General features: G+C 40.4%; 1 protein-coding gene across 6 annotated transcripts in view; it reads right to left on the bottom strand.

The window, feature by feature from the left end:
• Positions 1–1,013: 1,013 nt before the first annotated feature.
• ldlrad3 (low density lipoprotein receptor class A domain containing 3) overlaps positions 1,014–14,128 on the bottom strand; it is a 94,818-nt gene continuing 81,703 nt past the window's right edge. For all 6 annotated transcript variants that reach the window (XM_080304870.1, XM_080304867.1, XM_026176416.2 and 3 more), the window contains 2 exons: positions 3,495–3,897; positions 1,014–2,942 (listed from right to left, as the gene is read on the bottom strand). In XM_080304870.1, coding sequence (XP_080160996.1) covers positions 2,738–2,942; positions 3,495–3,897 — 608 coding nt within the window. In that variant the 3' untranslated portion in view covers positions 1,014–2,737. The remainder of the gene's footprint in view (positions 2,943–3,494; positions 3,898–14,128) is intronic.

Raw genomic sequence — 14,128 nt, 5'->3', positions numbered from 1 at the left:
TATGTTAGTTGCCCATTTTAATAGAAAAAATAAGAGAAAGCTGAAGTTTCGAAAGCTGTTTGCGTCTGTGAGCAGTTATATTTTATTAGATCAATTAAAAAAAAATTAAAACAAAATACTGGCAGCTGTCAGCGCTACCCCTCAGCCTCCTAGTCAACACACCTGTGGTGCAAATTTCAAAATCCCACGTTATTCACAAACCCGCCCAGTGGGGTGACCACAATACCCCATCAGCCTTGTACATTTGAGAGTTAGCAATCCTTATTAATCATAATAAGTTAACAGTTGAATGTAATATGTAAGATTACTGTCCCAACTGATTTACAAAAAAGTGGTCCAGATTACCTGAGGTCACCTCACTGAAGTGCTGCACAATTTCATGTACTTTATTCTGGACAGAGAACGTGGAACATGGAGCTTCCAGGGAAAGTTTATGATTTCAGGATGAGATGATATTTTTTTAATTTTTATGTGTGTGCGACACAGAAATTGAAAAAAAAAAAGTTTGAATCCTGGATGAGGAAGTTGAATCTTGGACGAGGGTGTCTAGTGATAATGGCCAAAACATCCGATGAATCCAAGGTCCACTACTGACGATGTGTCCCAAATCTTAATATGATAACCTACATCAGATCTCTAATCCCCCCAAAAATGGCAGATTAGCTTGGGTAAAAGACTGAAAGTTGAGGCACACAACGATGTGTGCTGCTGGTAAAGTTTGTGGGCTGCCTTTCCTCATAACAACCATCCCTCAAGATTCTCACCATTTAACGCAATGCATTATCAGGGACTACAACATCTAGTCCTTTTACTGAATTACTACACCTAGCTCATTATTGTGCTATTGTACTGTTACACTGTGGTATGTTGCTTTTACACTCTATCATCCAGATGATAATAACATTATTATCAACACCTGTATTTAAAAAAAATATTTAATGTCATAATGACTATTGTGACTCATGACAAATAAATATATAAGAATTGCATACAAAAAAGCCATACACGTAATATCTGAGTCAGAAATATTTATATTATTTCCAATGTACAGAATACAAAGGGTAAAAAGATCATCATGGACCACTTCACAAATATGTATGAGAACAAATGAGAAATAAAAAGAGAAACTGAGATATAAACTGAATCGTCTAACTGGTACAATCTGTCCTGAGAACCATTTTCCAGTTTTACAGCAATAACATGAATTCTGCTTTACCCAATAAACCTTTGCATGTTCTGATATAATAAAGTTACAGGCATAATAAATGTTCCTTTGGAGGGAAATAGGGTTTATATAATGACTATCTTTGGTTTGATTGTTTTTTATTTTTGTACCTGCATCATCACCGCTGCCTCTAGGCGAGAACTAAAAACTTAATTTCACTGTTACACATTCATCTCCCACTTTTAAACTCCAAGTAGCCTTCTACTTAAAATAGATAACTTTCTCTATTTTTTACACATACATATGTATGCGTGTGTGTGTGTGTGTGTGTGTGTGTGTGTGTGTGTGTGTGTGTGTGTGTGTGTGTGTGTGTGTGTACAGTGTTGAACAAACCATTTGAAATGAATAAAAGAGCATTCGGATATGAATTTTGTGATTCTAATACTACTGAGGATGAATTTTCTGAATCACAAAGTTATATAAATACATTACATTTTGGAAGACAGCGTGTTCTTAAAAGGTTGTCTGACAGCTTATTGTTGAATACCACAAACAAAGAAGGCACTAGCATAAAATAAGGCCTCAACACAATTCTTTGTATTTTCTATTTCTTTGTGTTTACATAAAATACTTACAGGCCTTCAGATAGAAATGCATTACCAGCAGGGTGGTTCTTTTGCTTAGAGGAATTATTTATGAAACTTAATACTTACATAACTTCTGCTCTTCTAACTATATAACTTATATAATCTATATAATTTCTAACTCTGGTCCTCTTCACATTTTCAGCTGGAATTTAACCAAATGACAAGAAACAGTGAACAAACAAATACTGAAAGGAAAGAAACAACCTCCACTCATCTTTAACAAATATCAATAAAATCCTATTAAAGAATCTGCAACTGTTAATATTTATCACTAGCCATATTATTAGTTCATGTTTCACATCAGCACTTCAATCAGATAAAAACTCTCTCTCACTGAGACGCTCCCGTTTGCCACAGCTACATGGGATTCTGTTAAGTCTGAAATCTTCTCAGCAGGATAGATTTGACCTATTATTAGAGTATTTTGCAGTTGAATCGAAAATAAAAGTCAGACATTGTAGACACGAAATCTAAAATTGAGAGGGGAGTGTCGCAAAGTGCTGCACGACTCTGACTTCGCTCTCCAAGTGCTGCAGAAAAGTAACGCACAAAGACAAATATCACCACTGACACACAACATTACATGTTAATGAATATGTTGATGAAATAGCTCCTACTTCTTTAGAGATACAGTTTGTGGTCACTGGTAGGTAATATACACAGTAATTCTTCAGGGGGAGAATTCAACCAAACTAGTACAGCTGTGATCCCAGCAGGGGGCGCCAACACACAAGCTCAGTCCACCAGGGAGAGATGTTCTTCAGTGATATGTCAGCAACAAGCTGAGGTCACTGTTCAGCCTGTCAGTCCTTGTTGAATCACCTCAAGCGGGTCTTTGCTGTGGACTGTCCTGGCATCATGCTGCCCTGCAGCCTGGTCCTTGAGTCCTGCAGTCTTTAAGGTCTATCAGCCTCCACTAAAGCAGCTACAGCTGGGCCGACTCCTCTCCGGAGCAATCGCTCGGCCGCTCGCCTGTGGCCACAGTTCTGGGTGTTGAGGGGGTGCAGGGATGAGCCGCGGGGTGGCTCACGGGGTCCTGTGGGGCCTCATATTGAGGAAGCTCGCCTTCTGAAGCAAGCTCTCCATCTTGGAGGTAAGGGGGCGGAGGGAGGTCAAACCAAGGAGGTCGACTAAAGACAGAAGAAACATTACACTGGGTTGTACAATCGTTTCTGTGCCAGCGATCAAGAGCAAGGAAAAAGAACAAAACAGGATGTATTCTCCCATCTGAGAATATAATGGAGTTAAGTAAGAACTATTTTGAACTGAAGTTTCACCTTTTCTCATTTAGTTTCCATTAATATGAATAATTATGCAATTGTTTAGTTTTTTCCCACTGTTAAAAGAAAGCAAACTTCCTTCTTTTTATCAGGATCTCATTACTATTATTTTGCCATTTTAGCAAATGTTCTCTTTTTTGGAGCTAATATCTGAACAGGAACATTTGTGTTTAATAATAAATGAGTATACAACAGTTACACGATTGTTCATTGCAAATAACATAAAAGCACCCGTGGGAAGCATGCTGACAGATTTCTGATTGGAAGTAGATCATAGTTTGATAGAACAGCACATTTGAGCACTGTTATTTCTTTTCATTTTTCTTTTTGGATCAGTCTTAGGTTACAGTGTGAAAATGTAGAAATATGTATACAGACACTAGAACTATTTGTTCATCTCACCTGACATCTAGAACAGCTTGTGAGTATGATGGAGGGGAATCCATGGAAGGTGCTGAGGGATACAGGGTCCCAGACAGTAGCTGCAGAGCTCGAGGTGTTGAGCTGTATTGACCGGTTGTGGTGGGTGAGCCAGGGGAGAGTGCCGGACCTCCAGTGTGTAAGTGTCCTCGGTCCAAGATGACCAGACGGGACAGCAGCAGGGGCTGGTGATGGTGGTGGGTATGTGAACTTCCTCGTACGCCTCTGGGCAGCAGGACGCTGCGTTTTCTCTGGTGATGGAGAACCAAAGCCAGCAAGGCTACCACAAGGACAAAGATGACGGTGCTGCCGATGACAGCGTAGGTGATGCTAGGGTAGTAACGCAGGCGATAGTCCAGTGTCACAAAGTCCTGGCCAGGAGCTTCTGTGCAAGAGAGGAAGGAAATGAAGAGCAAACTAAGGATGCATTAATGTAGGTGGATGAGAAAAAAAAAGGATTAGTGGTGCTGAGGGACTCAGAGGGGAATGGAGGAAGGAAGGATGTAGAGGAGGAGGAAGAGGGGAATTTAATTTAAGGAAGATGAGTTGAGGTGTTGGAGAGCCAAGGGAATGGAGAAGGGAGTAAAGGAGGCAGGCATGAATATCAAGCAGTAAATTGTTTTTAGGTTCATTTGGAAATGTATTCTATGTGATTCAACAGCGGCAGCCTCTCCTGGAGATGAGAGTGCTAAGCAATACGCATAAAGCAGTCAAACTCACCCGAAGAGCTCCAAGAGACAAAGAGAACAAATCAACCATGGTGCACCAGTGCAGAGGCTACTTCTAAAGCCTGGTTCATAAACAGGGACTCTTTAGTATGACAGAAAAAGAAAGGAGAGGGAAGCTAAATAATTCATAGTGAGGGCAAAACAGCTTATAGCATTTTTAGAAAAATGCAACTTGAAGATGAGAGCGGGCAGCGAAACACCAGGGGCCGTCACACTTTGCCATGTTTGTCCCAGGGAGATGCAGAGTTTGCAAACTACTCAAGAGTCCAGTGAACCTAATGTTCACAATGAGAGCTGGAGCCAAACACACAAGCGCAGAGCAGCCTACCTGCTGCATGAAATGAGGAAAAGGATGACAGTAATGCTACAGGGCACTGCAGCTTATTATTTTAGATAGGATGAGGAAGGGCCGCTTAAATATTTCCGCTGACTGATATTACAGTGTGAGAATTTCAATCAGGCGTCGGGATGGGGCTCATGTAAATGGTGTTTCAGCTTACCAGCTGACTGTACTGTTCTATTAAGGAGAGGCAGCAAGAGAGTGGAAAGAAATCTATTTATTACAGAGCTGCAGAAAGGATGTGCTGAGGAAAAATGACTATATCTAAGTATTTTACAGTTGCTATTTCACTTCAAATTACACTAATGCTAACTAAGGCTGTGAATATCAAACCTCAAAGTTCAAAATACTTTCCTCGTTCTCTGCTCAAGGTTTCCATTTGCTACTTAAAAGGCCATGTGCATTAAAGCCTAGGAAACTAACTTCTTCGTCCACAAGCCATCATGCAGACAGTTGAGGCTATTGCCCAGATAGCTTGCCAGGAAATGACCATTACAAGACATCTTAAGGTCAAATCAATAGTCTGAAAGTGCTTCTAACTGTAAGGATTAGATCCCCAGAAAGTGCAAGGTAAGGCAAGCCTTTTTGGAGCTTTTTGAAGTATTCTATGCTTATACAGACTTACAGGCTCTTGAGGGATATTGTGTTTAGTACAGAGTAGAGATCTTCTCCGCATTTATGAGGTAGAGGTACCGAGACCCAGAGAACAGAACCACAAAAAGCTCAAAGTCAACTAACGTGAGTCTTTCATAGTGATTATTATACCAGCTAAGATGCTTATGAAATGGAAGTCCACTTTCTGATTTCATCTGCATCAATTTACACACTACTAATATGCAAGGAAACAGGAACATATGTAAACCATCGGACTAACAAATGAAAGCTTTCCAGTTCAGTCCCAGGAGGATCTGCCACATCAAATATGTGGCGCTCCCTGCTGTGGTAACCTCTGGTGAATAAGTGAGCAGCTGAAAGTAAGGACGGAAATTCAAATCATGCTATGATTCCAATGTGTACACAAAGGGAAAGTTCTACATTTTTGGAGAGGGGACAGCTTGAAGCAGCAAAAAATTAGAGCCTGACAGATATTTAAGGAACCTGAAGGACATTTTTCAGGATTTTTAAGGCTGATATTGATACTGCACAGTTTAAAACCTTCACATTCAGGAACACTGGATGACATTTGTTAACTGATAAAATATAATATACATTTGGAGTTTGTATTTGTTTGTTTAATCATTTACACGCATATTGGCCGATATTAACTATCTGTATCTGCTTTTATAATGCTGAAAAATGAAATTTTATTTAATTTAAAAAGTAAGGAAAAAGTGTGAAAGTTCTGATGTTCCAGTCTCTGCAAACAATTTTACAACAATTTTCTTGTATGTTTTAATATAGGATCCAAAACAGGAGACATTTTTTAACTTCTATACTAGATTTGAATGTAAACTAAGCCTACTATTGAATTGTGTTTTTATATTTACTCTTTACTCTTAGACTGCTGAACACAGCCAAAGCTGCAGCTGTAAGAATAAAAACTAAAAATGCCTTTTAAGCATTAATTTAATAAAATACTAAATTATGATCCATCACAGTCCTTATCTTAAAGACAGAGCTGTCACACTGATAAATCTGTTAACTTATACAGTTTTCTTCCCCAAAAAAAGCTTTGACTAGGCTGGACTTTATCAAAGTAGCAGCTCTGTTCCAGTTCCAGTAATTGTGATTGGTCAAATGGTGCCAGCACCACCCCTTTCATGTGAACACTCAGAAGAAACCCTTATGAAATTAGGCTTCATAATAACTTAATAATAATACAGTTTTGTGTGGCTGCTTATCCTGATTCCTAATGTTAAGGTCAGTAAACCCAGATAATGGAAGGAAACCCAGAGTGTAATGAAATCACCTCATAGCACAAAGCGCTAGCTGCCTCAGCACATGGACACAATAAGTTTTGACTGATTGAAAGCAAGTACAAATCATCACTGTGCAACACACAATAAAGCATAACACTATGAGAAACATTTTTTACAACCAAATTTTATTCTGATTTAACTGCTACGTAACATTAAGATATATTTATGCCTCTAATCAGAAGAATTGTTTGTTTTGACAAACCAGCAACCTTCTGTCGAGACAGAAGATGGTTTTCAGCTTCCATTCTCTCTCTTCCAGACACCAAGCTGCAGGTTTCCTCTGCCTACCTGACCTTGAAGGCCCAGGGGAACCTCTGCAGTGTGTGCGTGTTTGTAAGTGTGCTCACACATACTGCTGAATTCCCATCAACCAGCCTGGCATACAGCCTATTTGTGAACCAGCGTGTATAGTCAGGGGCCCCATGCCTTAATTAAATCTAATCTAATTCAGATGCTCCACCCGCCTGCTACCCAACCAGACACCAGCAACTAAAACAAGCCCCCTCGACCCCTCCCTTGTGATTTTTAAATTGGCCAGTCCTTCACGCTACCAATTAATTATGAACTGGACTCAGTAGAGAAAGGCAAAAACAAAGAAGAATCATTTCCATAATTACCTATTTAAATAAAAAAAAAAGGCGCAAATAAAGAGATCCCACCACTGCCAAACTATGCTGCCTATCGGGTTTCAGTGCAGCCTTCTGGGAGCAGAAAGAAACATACACAAAAGAAACTCATATTGCTGTAACATTAACAATGGGAGCCTATTTGGTGCATTAGCGGCAGAGGTCTGAAAGGCTGTTCAAATCACACAGGAGATAAAAAGACAGGGAGAAAAGAGGGTGAAGCAGAGACCCTCTCTGTCAGGGGGAGAGAGAGGGGGATGGATCCTGTGTGGCAGCCCCCCCACCTCCCACCCCATACTGTGTGCGTGATTGAGCCCTGCTGCCTATTCTGTATGGTTTAGTTGAAGTTATGGTACAAAGAATGGTGTGATCATCACATGCAGAGATAGGTGAGCAGGTCTCATCATCAAAATGGAATTTTTGATAAGCTCTGTAATGATGCTGGAGCAACACGATACAGCACTTCAATAAATATCTATAGTCAGTGCAACACGGTGGATCTGAAACCAAATTATTTGTAAAAATATTCTAATAAATGATATAAAATGAGACACAAGGTCATTATTTACATGAATAAAAACATCTTGTCTGGGCTGGGCCTGTGGACTCTGCTGTGTGTTAACTTGCTGCCAGACTGAAGAGAGAGCGAGAAGGCACAGCTGGTATCTGTGCATCAATACTCCATTTACTCCATTTATTTTTGATGACAGTGACTCTGAGTCCCAGTCAAACTCCCATTCTTTACAGACACACAGTCACAGCACACGGGATATAATTATTTGCTTTGATCTGTAAAGCTTGCTATTATCTGCCCGTAAACCTAATTTCTGTGAGGAACAAGTTCACACATCTAGTGCAAAATCTAGTGCAGTCGTTTATTATATAGGATACTGCAAAGACTTTCGGCACCATAGACATTCAGATTTGTAAACATCCAGTGGCACAAGGTAGAAAACTACCTTATTTGTCTGTGTCTATATGTCATGTTGGGTCTTACACTCCACCTTTCTGGGAACTCCCAGGCCCTCCAAAGGCCTATCTCCCCTCACCACACTCCCTGCCGGTAACTGATGCCCTCAGGGGTTGGTGCGTTGGTGGTTCTTGGTGTCCGGGCTGGGCGCTCAGGTATGTACCAGCTCACTCCCGGTGACTACTTGGCGGTGCCTGGTGCCTGTTGCTCAGGCCTCATCCGGGGCAAAGGGGGCCCTCGGCCCTCCAGCCTCTGGGCCTGCGGCTCGGTTCACTCTGGCACAGCTGGCTGCTGGCAGAGCCGGCTCCATGCCTGCTTCATGCCCTGGGGGACAAGGCTCTCTACATCCTCTAGCAGACCATTACATGGGGAAACCTTTTGAATACAAGCGTGCTGATCCACACAGGTGTGCACACGGGTGTTAATTTTTCATAGACATAAACTACACCTCTATTGGCTGCTATTTCCAAGCACATTGTGCGCTGTCGGTCCTGCTTGCTACACAACAACATTCAATATTTAGTATTTACTGCTGTTTACACTTAGCTAGATTAACGTGATGGTGTTGTGTTTAGTATGTTGCTCTGTTTTTTTTTTTGCTTGTTGTCTCTTCTTTTTCTCTCAACAGGTGACCCAGGAGATTTTATTTTCTCTTCTTTCTCTTTTTAAGTGCCCTTTCTCACGGTCCCTCTTCCCTTCTGTTTTTCTTTTCCTTCATTTTTCTTTCTCCCTTTCCTATCCCCCAGTCATGTCTGTCCCATCTGTAACAACTGAAAATAAAATAAAATAAATAATAACAACAAAGGTCGATCAAATGGACCAATACGGCAAGGCCGTGATGATCCATTTGGCAAAGTAAATCCATTGGGTATCCTTGTTGGTCTTCAGACAACAATTCTGACGGCTAAAGAACCAAATGGGACAGGCAAAAAAAAAAAAAAAAGGTAGAAAACTACCAGGAACTCCTGGGAACTGATGTAAAGTTCACATTTCTGGCAGTTTGAGGTAGCTTAACCGTGCCGAATGAATTCTTCAACATGACTAAAACTACAGTCGTATAGCCCTGCAATCCCATCACTGCATCACTCTTTGATTACTAGAAGACACACAATCAACAGAGATAGTAAACCTGCATAACTACAAGACCACTGAAAACCCTGTGAAAGTGAACCAGGAGGACTGCTACCGTTTTAAAGACACAGGTTGGTTTCACCAAACACTGATACTACAATTTCTGCAACTTGTTAATTGATGAATAAAACATGTCATCATAGTAGCAATCGCAACACATTTCTTTCTTTACTCGTCGTGAATGTCCTATTAACCTTCTCCAATAGCTTTGTCAAGGAACTCTAGCAGGACATTCCATTTGACCTAAATGTCATGATCAAAGCTCAACATCAAAGATCACTACAAGCTTTCCTGTCTTGTCAAACTAGACATGAAAGGCTTGAATACTTTCGTGCTGTTGAGCAACAGCAAAGCCGCTTGGCCACGTTTGACTTCATGATTCCAAAGTGAAAGGATTTCTCATCTTATTTAATTGACAACCATTACAAAAACTACACTTTTAAAATCCTGCTTTTTCACAATTTACAAAGTTGGAGCTTATGAGTGATTCCCAACCAGGAGTACTAACCCACAAAGTAATTCTATAGCTGTCAATGGTTTTAACAAAATAATTGGCTACAATGAAATAATATTACAAAAAAACAACAACACCATACTGAGTGGATAATTGGTTAGGATAAAAATGGTAAAAGTAATAAGTGCATTTTAGTATATTTACTCAGAATAATCCCCTTCATATGGCAGCATGTTGAAAGGGGCTGCACTTTTGTTCTGCATTAATACCCTCTCTCTGCAGTGCTCCCAGCGCCACTGGCACCTCTTACACTGCATCGACACTGCGTTTATAAACTCGTAAAGCTTCCATATGTGGAGGCTTGGGGAGAGGGGCTTGGTGTAGCCTTTCAAATAAGCCCCTCTAATCACATCAGAGTGCCTTCTCCCCACATCTCTCCACCTCACACTCCCCTCTCGCCTACACTCAACTACCTCTAGTGCCTTTTGTTTTCCCATCTTTTTCTTCTTGTCTATTGTCTGCCTCCCCCTGCATGGTGCTCCCTCCTCTCCTCTCCTCGTCTCTTTACTTGGTGTTTTCTTGCTGGTCATGCTGGTAATTTACTGTCATGGATATTTAATGTACTTTGCCATTCTGATACACCAAGCTTGAGAATAAATTAAGCAAAATTGTTATAAATAGCTAAAGGGATCATTTAAAAAAAAAGAAAAACAAACAAACAAACAAACCCCCTCATACACCTCCCATCCTTATCTCACTTTTTCTCTCCAAATTTTTACTACTTACTTTTCAGCAGTTCATTATATCCCACCTCTATTGATCTTATTACCTCTGCATGAGAGAGAAGATTTAAAGGAGCGCACAGAGGTCACAGGCGGTTGTTAAAAGAGGACACAGAAAGAAACATGTCCAAAAGGGAGAGGGAAGAGAGAGTGTCTTTTGAAGCTTTATGCACACAGCTTTGCCAAACTGAACTCCACCTAAAATCTATTAAATGAGATACGAGTCATACAGACCCCCTGCTGTATGCCTTCAGTACCAGGAACAGACTCCTTTTGTCTGCATCTCTTTGTGTCATCCTTTCTAAACCTTGCTAACAGTTTTTATTTTTTGACATCTTCCCTTTTTCCTATTTTTGTGTGAATTAGAAAGGACTAAAACAAGAATGGGAGCTGTCAGGAATTCAGCCTTGATCAAGCAAGGTCCTACTAGGTAAAAATAGCTAAATGATAGGCTTGCACTCAAACTGTGCAATTCTTAACTGGTACCTTTTATTTAAAACAACAATTTGGCCGATAGCTCATACTATTTTTTTTCCCCGATTTCATTTTTGTTCTTGACATTTTCCTACTCTGTATCATAAAAAAAAAGACATCTTGAGTCTGAAAATTACAGTTTGACAGAATTTCAGGTCGTCGAACCTTATTCCATAATTTACTGAAACGTGCAAAAGTAAATGGAAATATAGTATACAAGACAAAAACTAAGTTGTACAAATCTATAAAGCTTAAGAACCTTAATTTGTCAGCACAACCTAAACTTTCTAATGTAAGCTTTCTTGTAATTTCTTTAAGCAGGCTTCAGGAATAGTTCTCCAGGCTTCTCAAAGGACATTCAAAGCTCTTCTTTGGATGTCTGCTGCTTTTTGTTCTGCTGTCTGTTGAGCCACACTGCTTCAGTAATGTTGAGGTCCAGACTCTGGGGAGGCCAATCCATGACTGATAGTGTTTTTCTATCCAGGTATGCTTTGACTGCACTGGCAGTGTGTTTGGGATCGTTGTCATTAAGAAAGATTAAGACATTGCCAATCAGACAATTTACAAATGGTATTACATCAAATTATTGGATTAAAATCTGATGGTGCTTTTCTGTGTTGATAATTCAACAAGATCCCCAAATCATGACAGAGCCTCTACCGTGTTTTACAGATGGCTGAAGACACACACTGTTGTACCTCACTCCTGATTTTCATTGTACATACTGACAGTCGCTCTTTAAAAAAGAAGGATGACCTGGACAAGAACTATCCAAAGAACAACTCAAGTTCAAAACCACAAAAATGAAAAAACATCTGGTTCCTTGAAAGGAGAATACAAAGAAATTAGGTGTAGCTGAAGACTGTAGCTGATGAAACGCTGAAGATAAAGCAGTTTAGAAATAAAAAAAATATAGCAACAACATGATGAATTTAGCAGAATACATTAAGCACTCAGAAAGTTGATGTTTTCTGATAATATATCAGTACTATACAGTAAGATTTTGTTACCTACCAATCAGACAGTACCAAACGATGTGTGTACACTCATATTTTGGTCAATAGTCATTGGAAAGCACTTTCTACTAAGATTCACATGATAATGTAGGACAGCCTGTAGGCAATCAGAGATTAAGCTTCGACATCAACATATGCCTTAACTGAAATTAAAAACAAAAATTCAATGAGGAACTGCCTCAAAGCACATGAGACAGAATACTGGTGAAAATATAGTACATGTCCACAAACACAGAAAACTGTATGCAGCTACTGAAGCAAAGTGAGGGCCGATGTTAGTGCACAATAGGCTATTGAGAGTGCAGTGATTAAAACAAGCTCCAAAGCACTCTTTTGTCTGTCTTTAATCAAACTACTCTGCAGATCAACGGCTGACATGCCGCTGGGTTGCTGAGATACAAGCATTTTTTTTTTTTTTTTAATGGAGCCCATTCCTTTGGCTACTTGCCAATGAATATGCTAACTAGCCACTGTCAGAATACACTTATCCGAAGATGAACGAGCAAAAGAAAAAGAAAAAAAAAGAAAAAAAAAAATCGGCCTAATAAAAGACTCCACATATCTTAATTGCCACACTTAAAACGCCTCTGAATAAAGGGAATGAAGATATTTCCTCCCTCTGGCTCATTCCTGAGGGATAAGATAGGGGCTGCACAGATGTTCTGTACTTTCCCCATGCACAGAAGACTCATTTCGCATTCACAAAGTCTCAAATTTAAAAAGCGTTCAAAGTAGGGTGGGGTGGAGGCTGTGTGTGCGTGGGGGGATGGGTAATCATCCTCCACTTTCTGCATTCCAGGTTTGCTTCAACCCCCGGAGTGCGCCTGCCTTCAAATGCTAGAGCTGATATAGGAAAGTCGCCGCTGTAGCCTCTATTAGATATAGTAACTTTGTCTGATGCTGATTATGGGTACGAGGTTTCTGGCTGATTTGGAATTTCTCCTGCCACCGTTGCAAAAGCAGAGTGATAAAATAAGGTGTGCAATGGATGAAATGCCTACCATCATGTATTAGCACACTGGCGAGCAAAGGGAACAAGAGTGCACAACAACGGAGAAGAGAACCACTAGGTGTCAGGCTGTTCACATGTTTACACATGCACGGTGCAACGTTTAGTATTAGGCGGGCATCCAGGGTAAGGAGAGGGCGTGCATTGGGTTTGCAGAGTGTGACGAGGAAGCCATGCCATCTGGCTTCAAACACACCCACAAACAGATACACACGCGTGGCATTAAGACCCGGTCCATTGAATACAGCGTGAACATTAGTCAGGAACGTACATTCGTGAGCAGAACTTGCTGAAAGTTTAGCAGAAATAAAGTTCAAACATTTTCACGCGCACACCCACGTATTCACAGACAGACTGCTCTCAGATCCTCATACGAGTGAAAACAGCAGTACAAACAAAATTCCATAAATCCTTTCATCCTTGTCCAGAGCGTGTTAACTAAACCCACGCCACATGGTGATTAAAAAAAAAAAAAAAAAAGTGGGGTGTGCGGGGAAGATACTACAAACCACAACTTCTTTGGTTCATTAATGCCTTTATTCTCTGTAGACGAGACTATCAGCAGAACGGAGTCTAGAGGGTGAAAAAAGCCCAAACTCTTAAAGTGATGGTTACAGTTTCAATGAGCACAGCTACAAAAAAAAAAAAGGGGGGGGGGGGGATTAGAAAAGTACTTTCACTGTCTTTTGGAACATGTTTACACCTGCAGATAAACTGAAATCTGCATGTAGAATACAACACAATTGCCACACTTGGATTTAATACTAGCAATCTATCCTTCTCGTTGGCATTCTGCCTGCATTGTGATTTAGCTGATTTTTTTCCTTTAATTTTTCATGTACACTATGTAAAGAAGGAGAGTAGGTGTGAGGGTGGGAGGCTTATCCGTTGTCAACAAAAACACGCAGCAGAGGTAGCAACACTAGATTCTTTTTATTTACGGGAGAATGAGTATGTGCCAGTTGTTGACTTTGGAGATGAGCGCTTTAGCAGCAGAGCAGACATTTGTAGTGGTTTTATTTCGATCTCTTCACACCATCTAATGCAATCCAATCATTCTGAAATCCAGATCAACTCCAGCAGGAGTCTGGCTGTTTCTCTCACATGCTGATAGTGTTAGTGTAGCAGATAGCGTGTTAGCACCTCACTAACACAATCCCCTTTATC

Source organism: Astatotilapia calliptera, chromosome 7 (assembly GCF_964374335.1).
Source record: "Astatotilapia calliptera chromosome 7, fAstCal68.1, whole genome shotgun sequence".
NCBI classification, from domain to species: domain Eukaryota; kingdom Metazoa; phylum Chordata; class Actinopteri; order Cichliformes; family Cichlidae; genus Astatotilapia; species Astatotilapia calliptera.
Note: the sequence above shows the minus strand (reverse complement) of the source record. Positions and strands in the feature narration are given on the sequence as shown.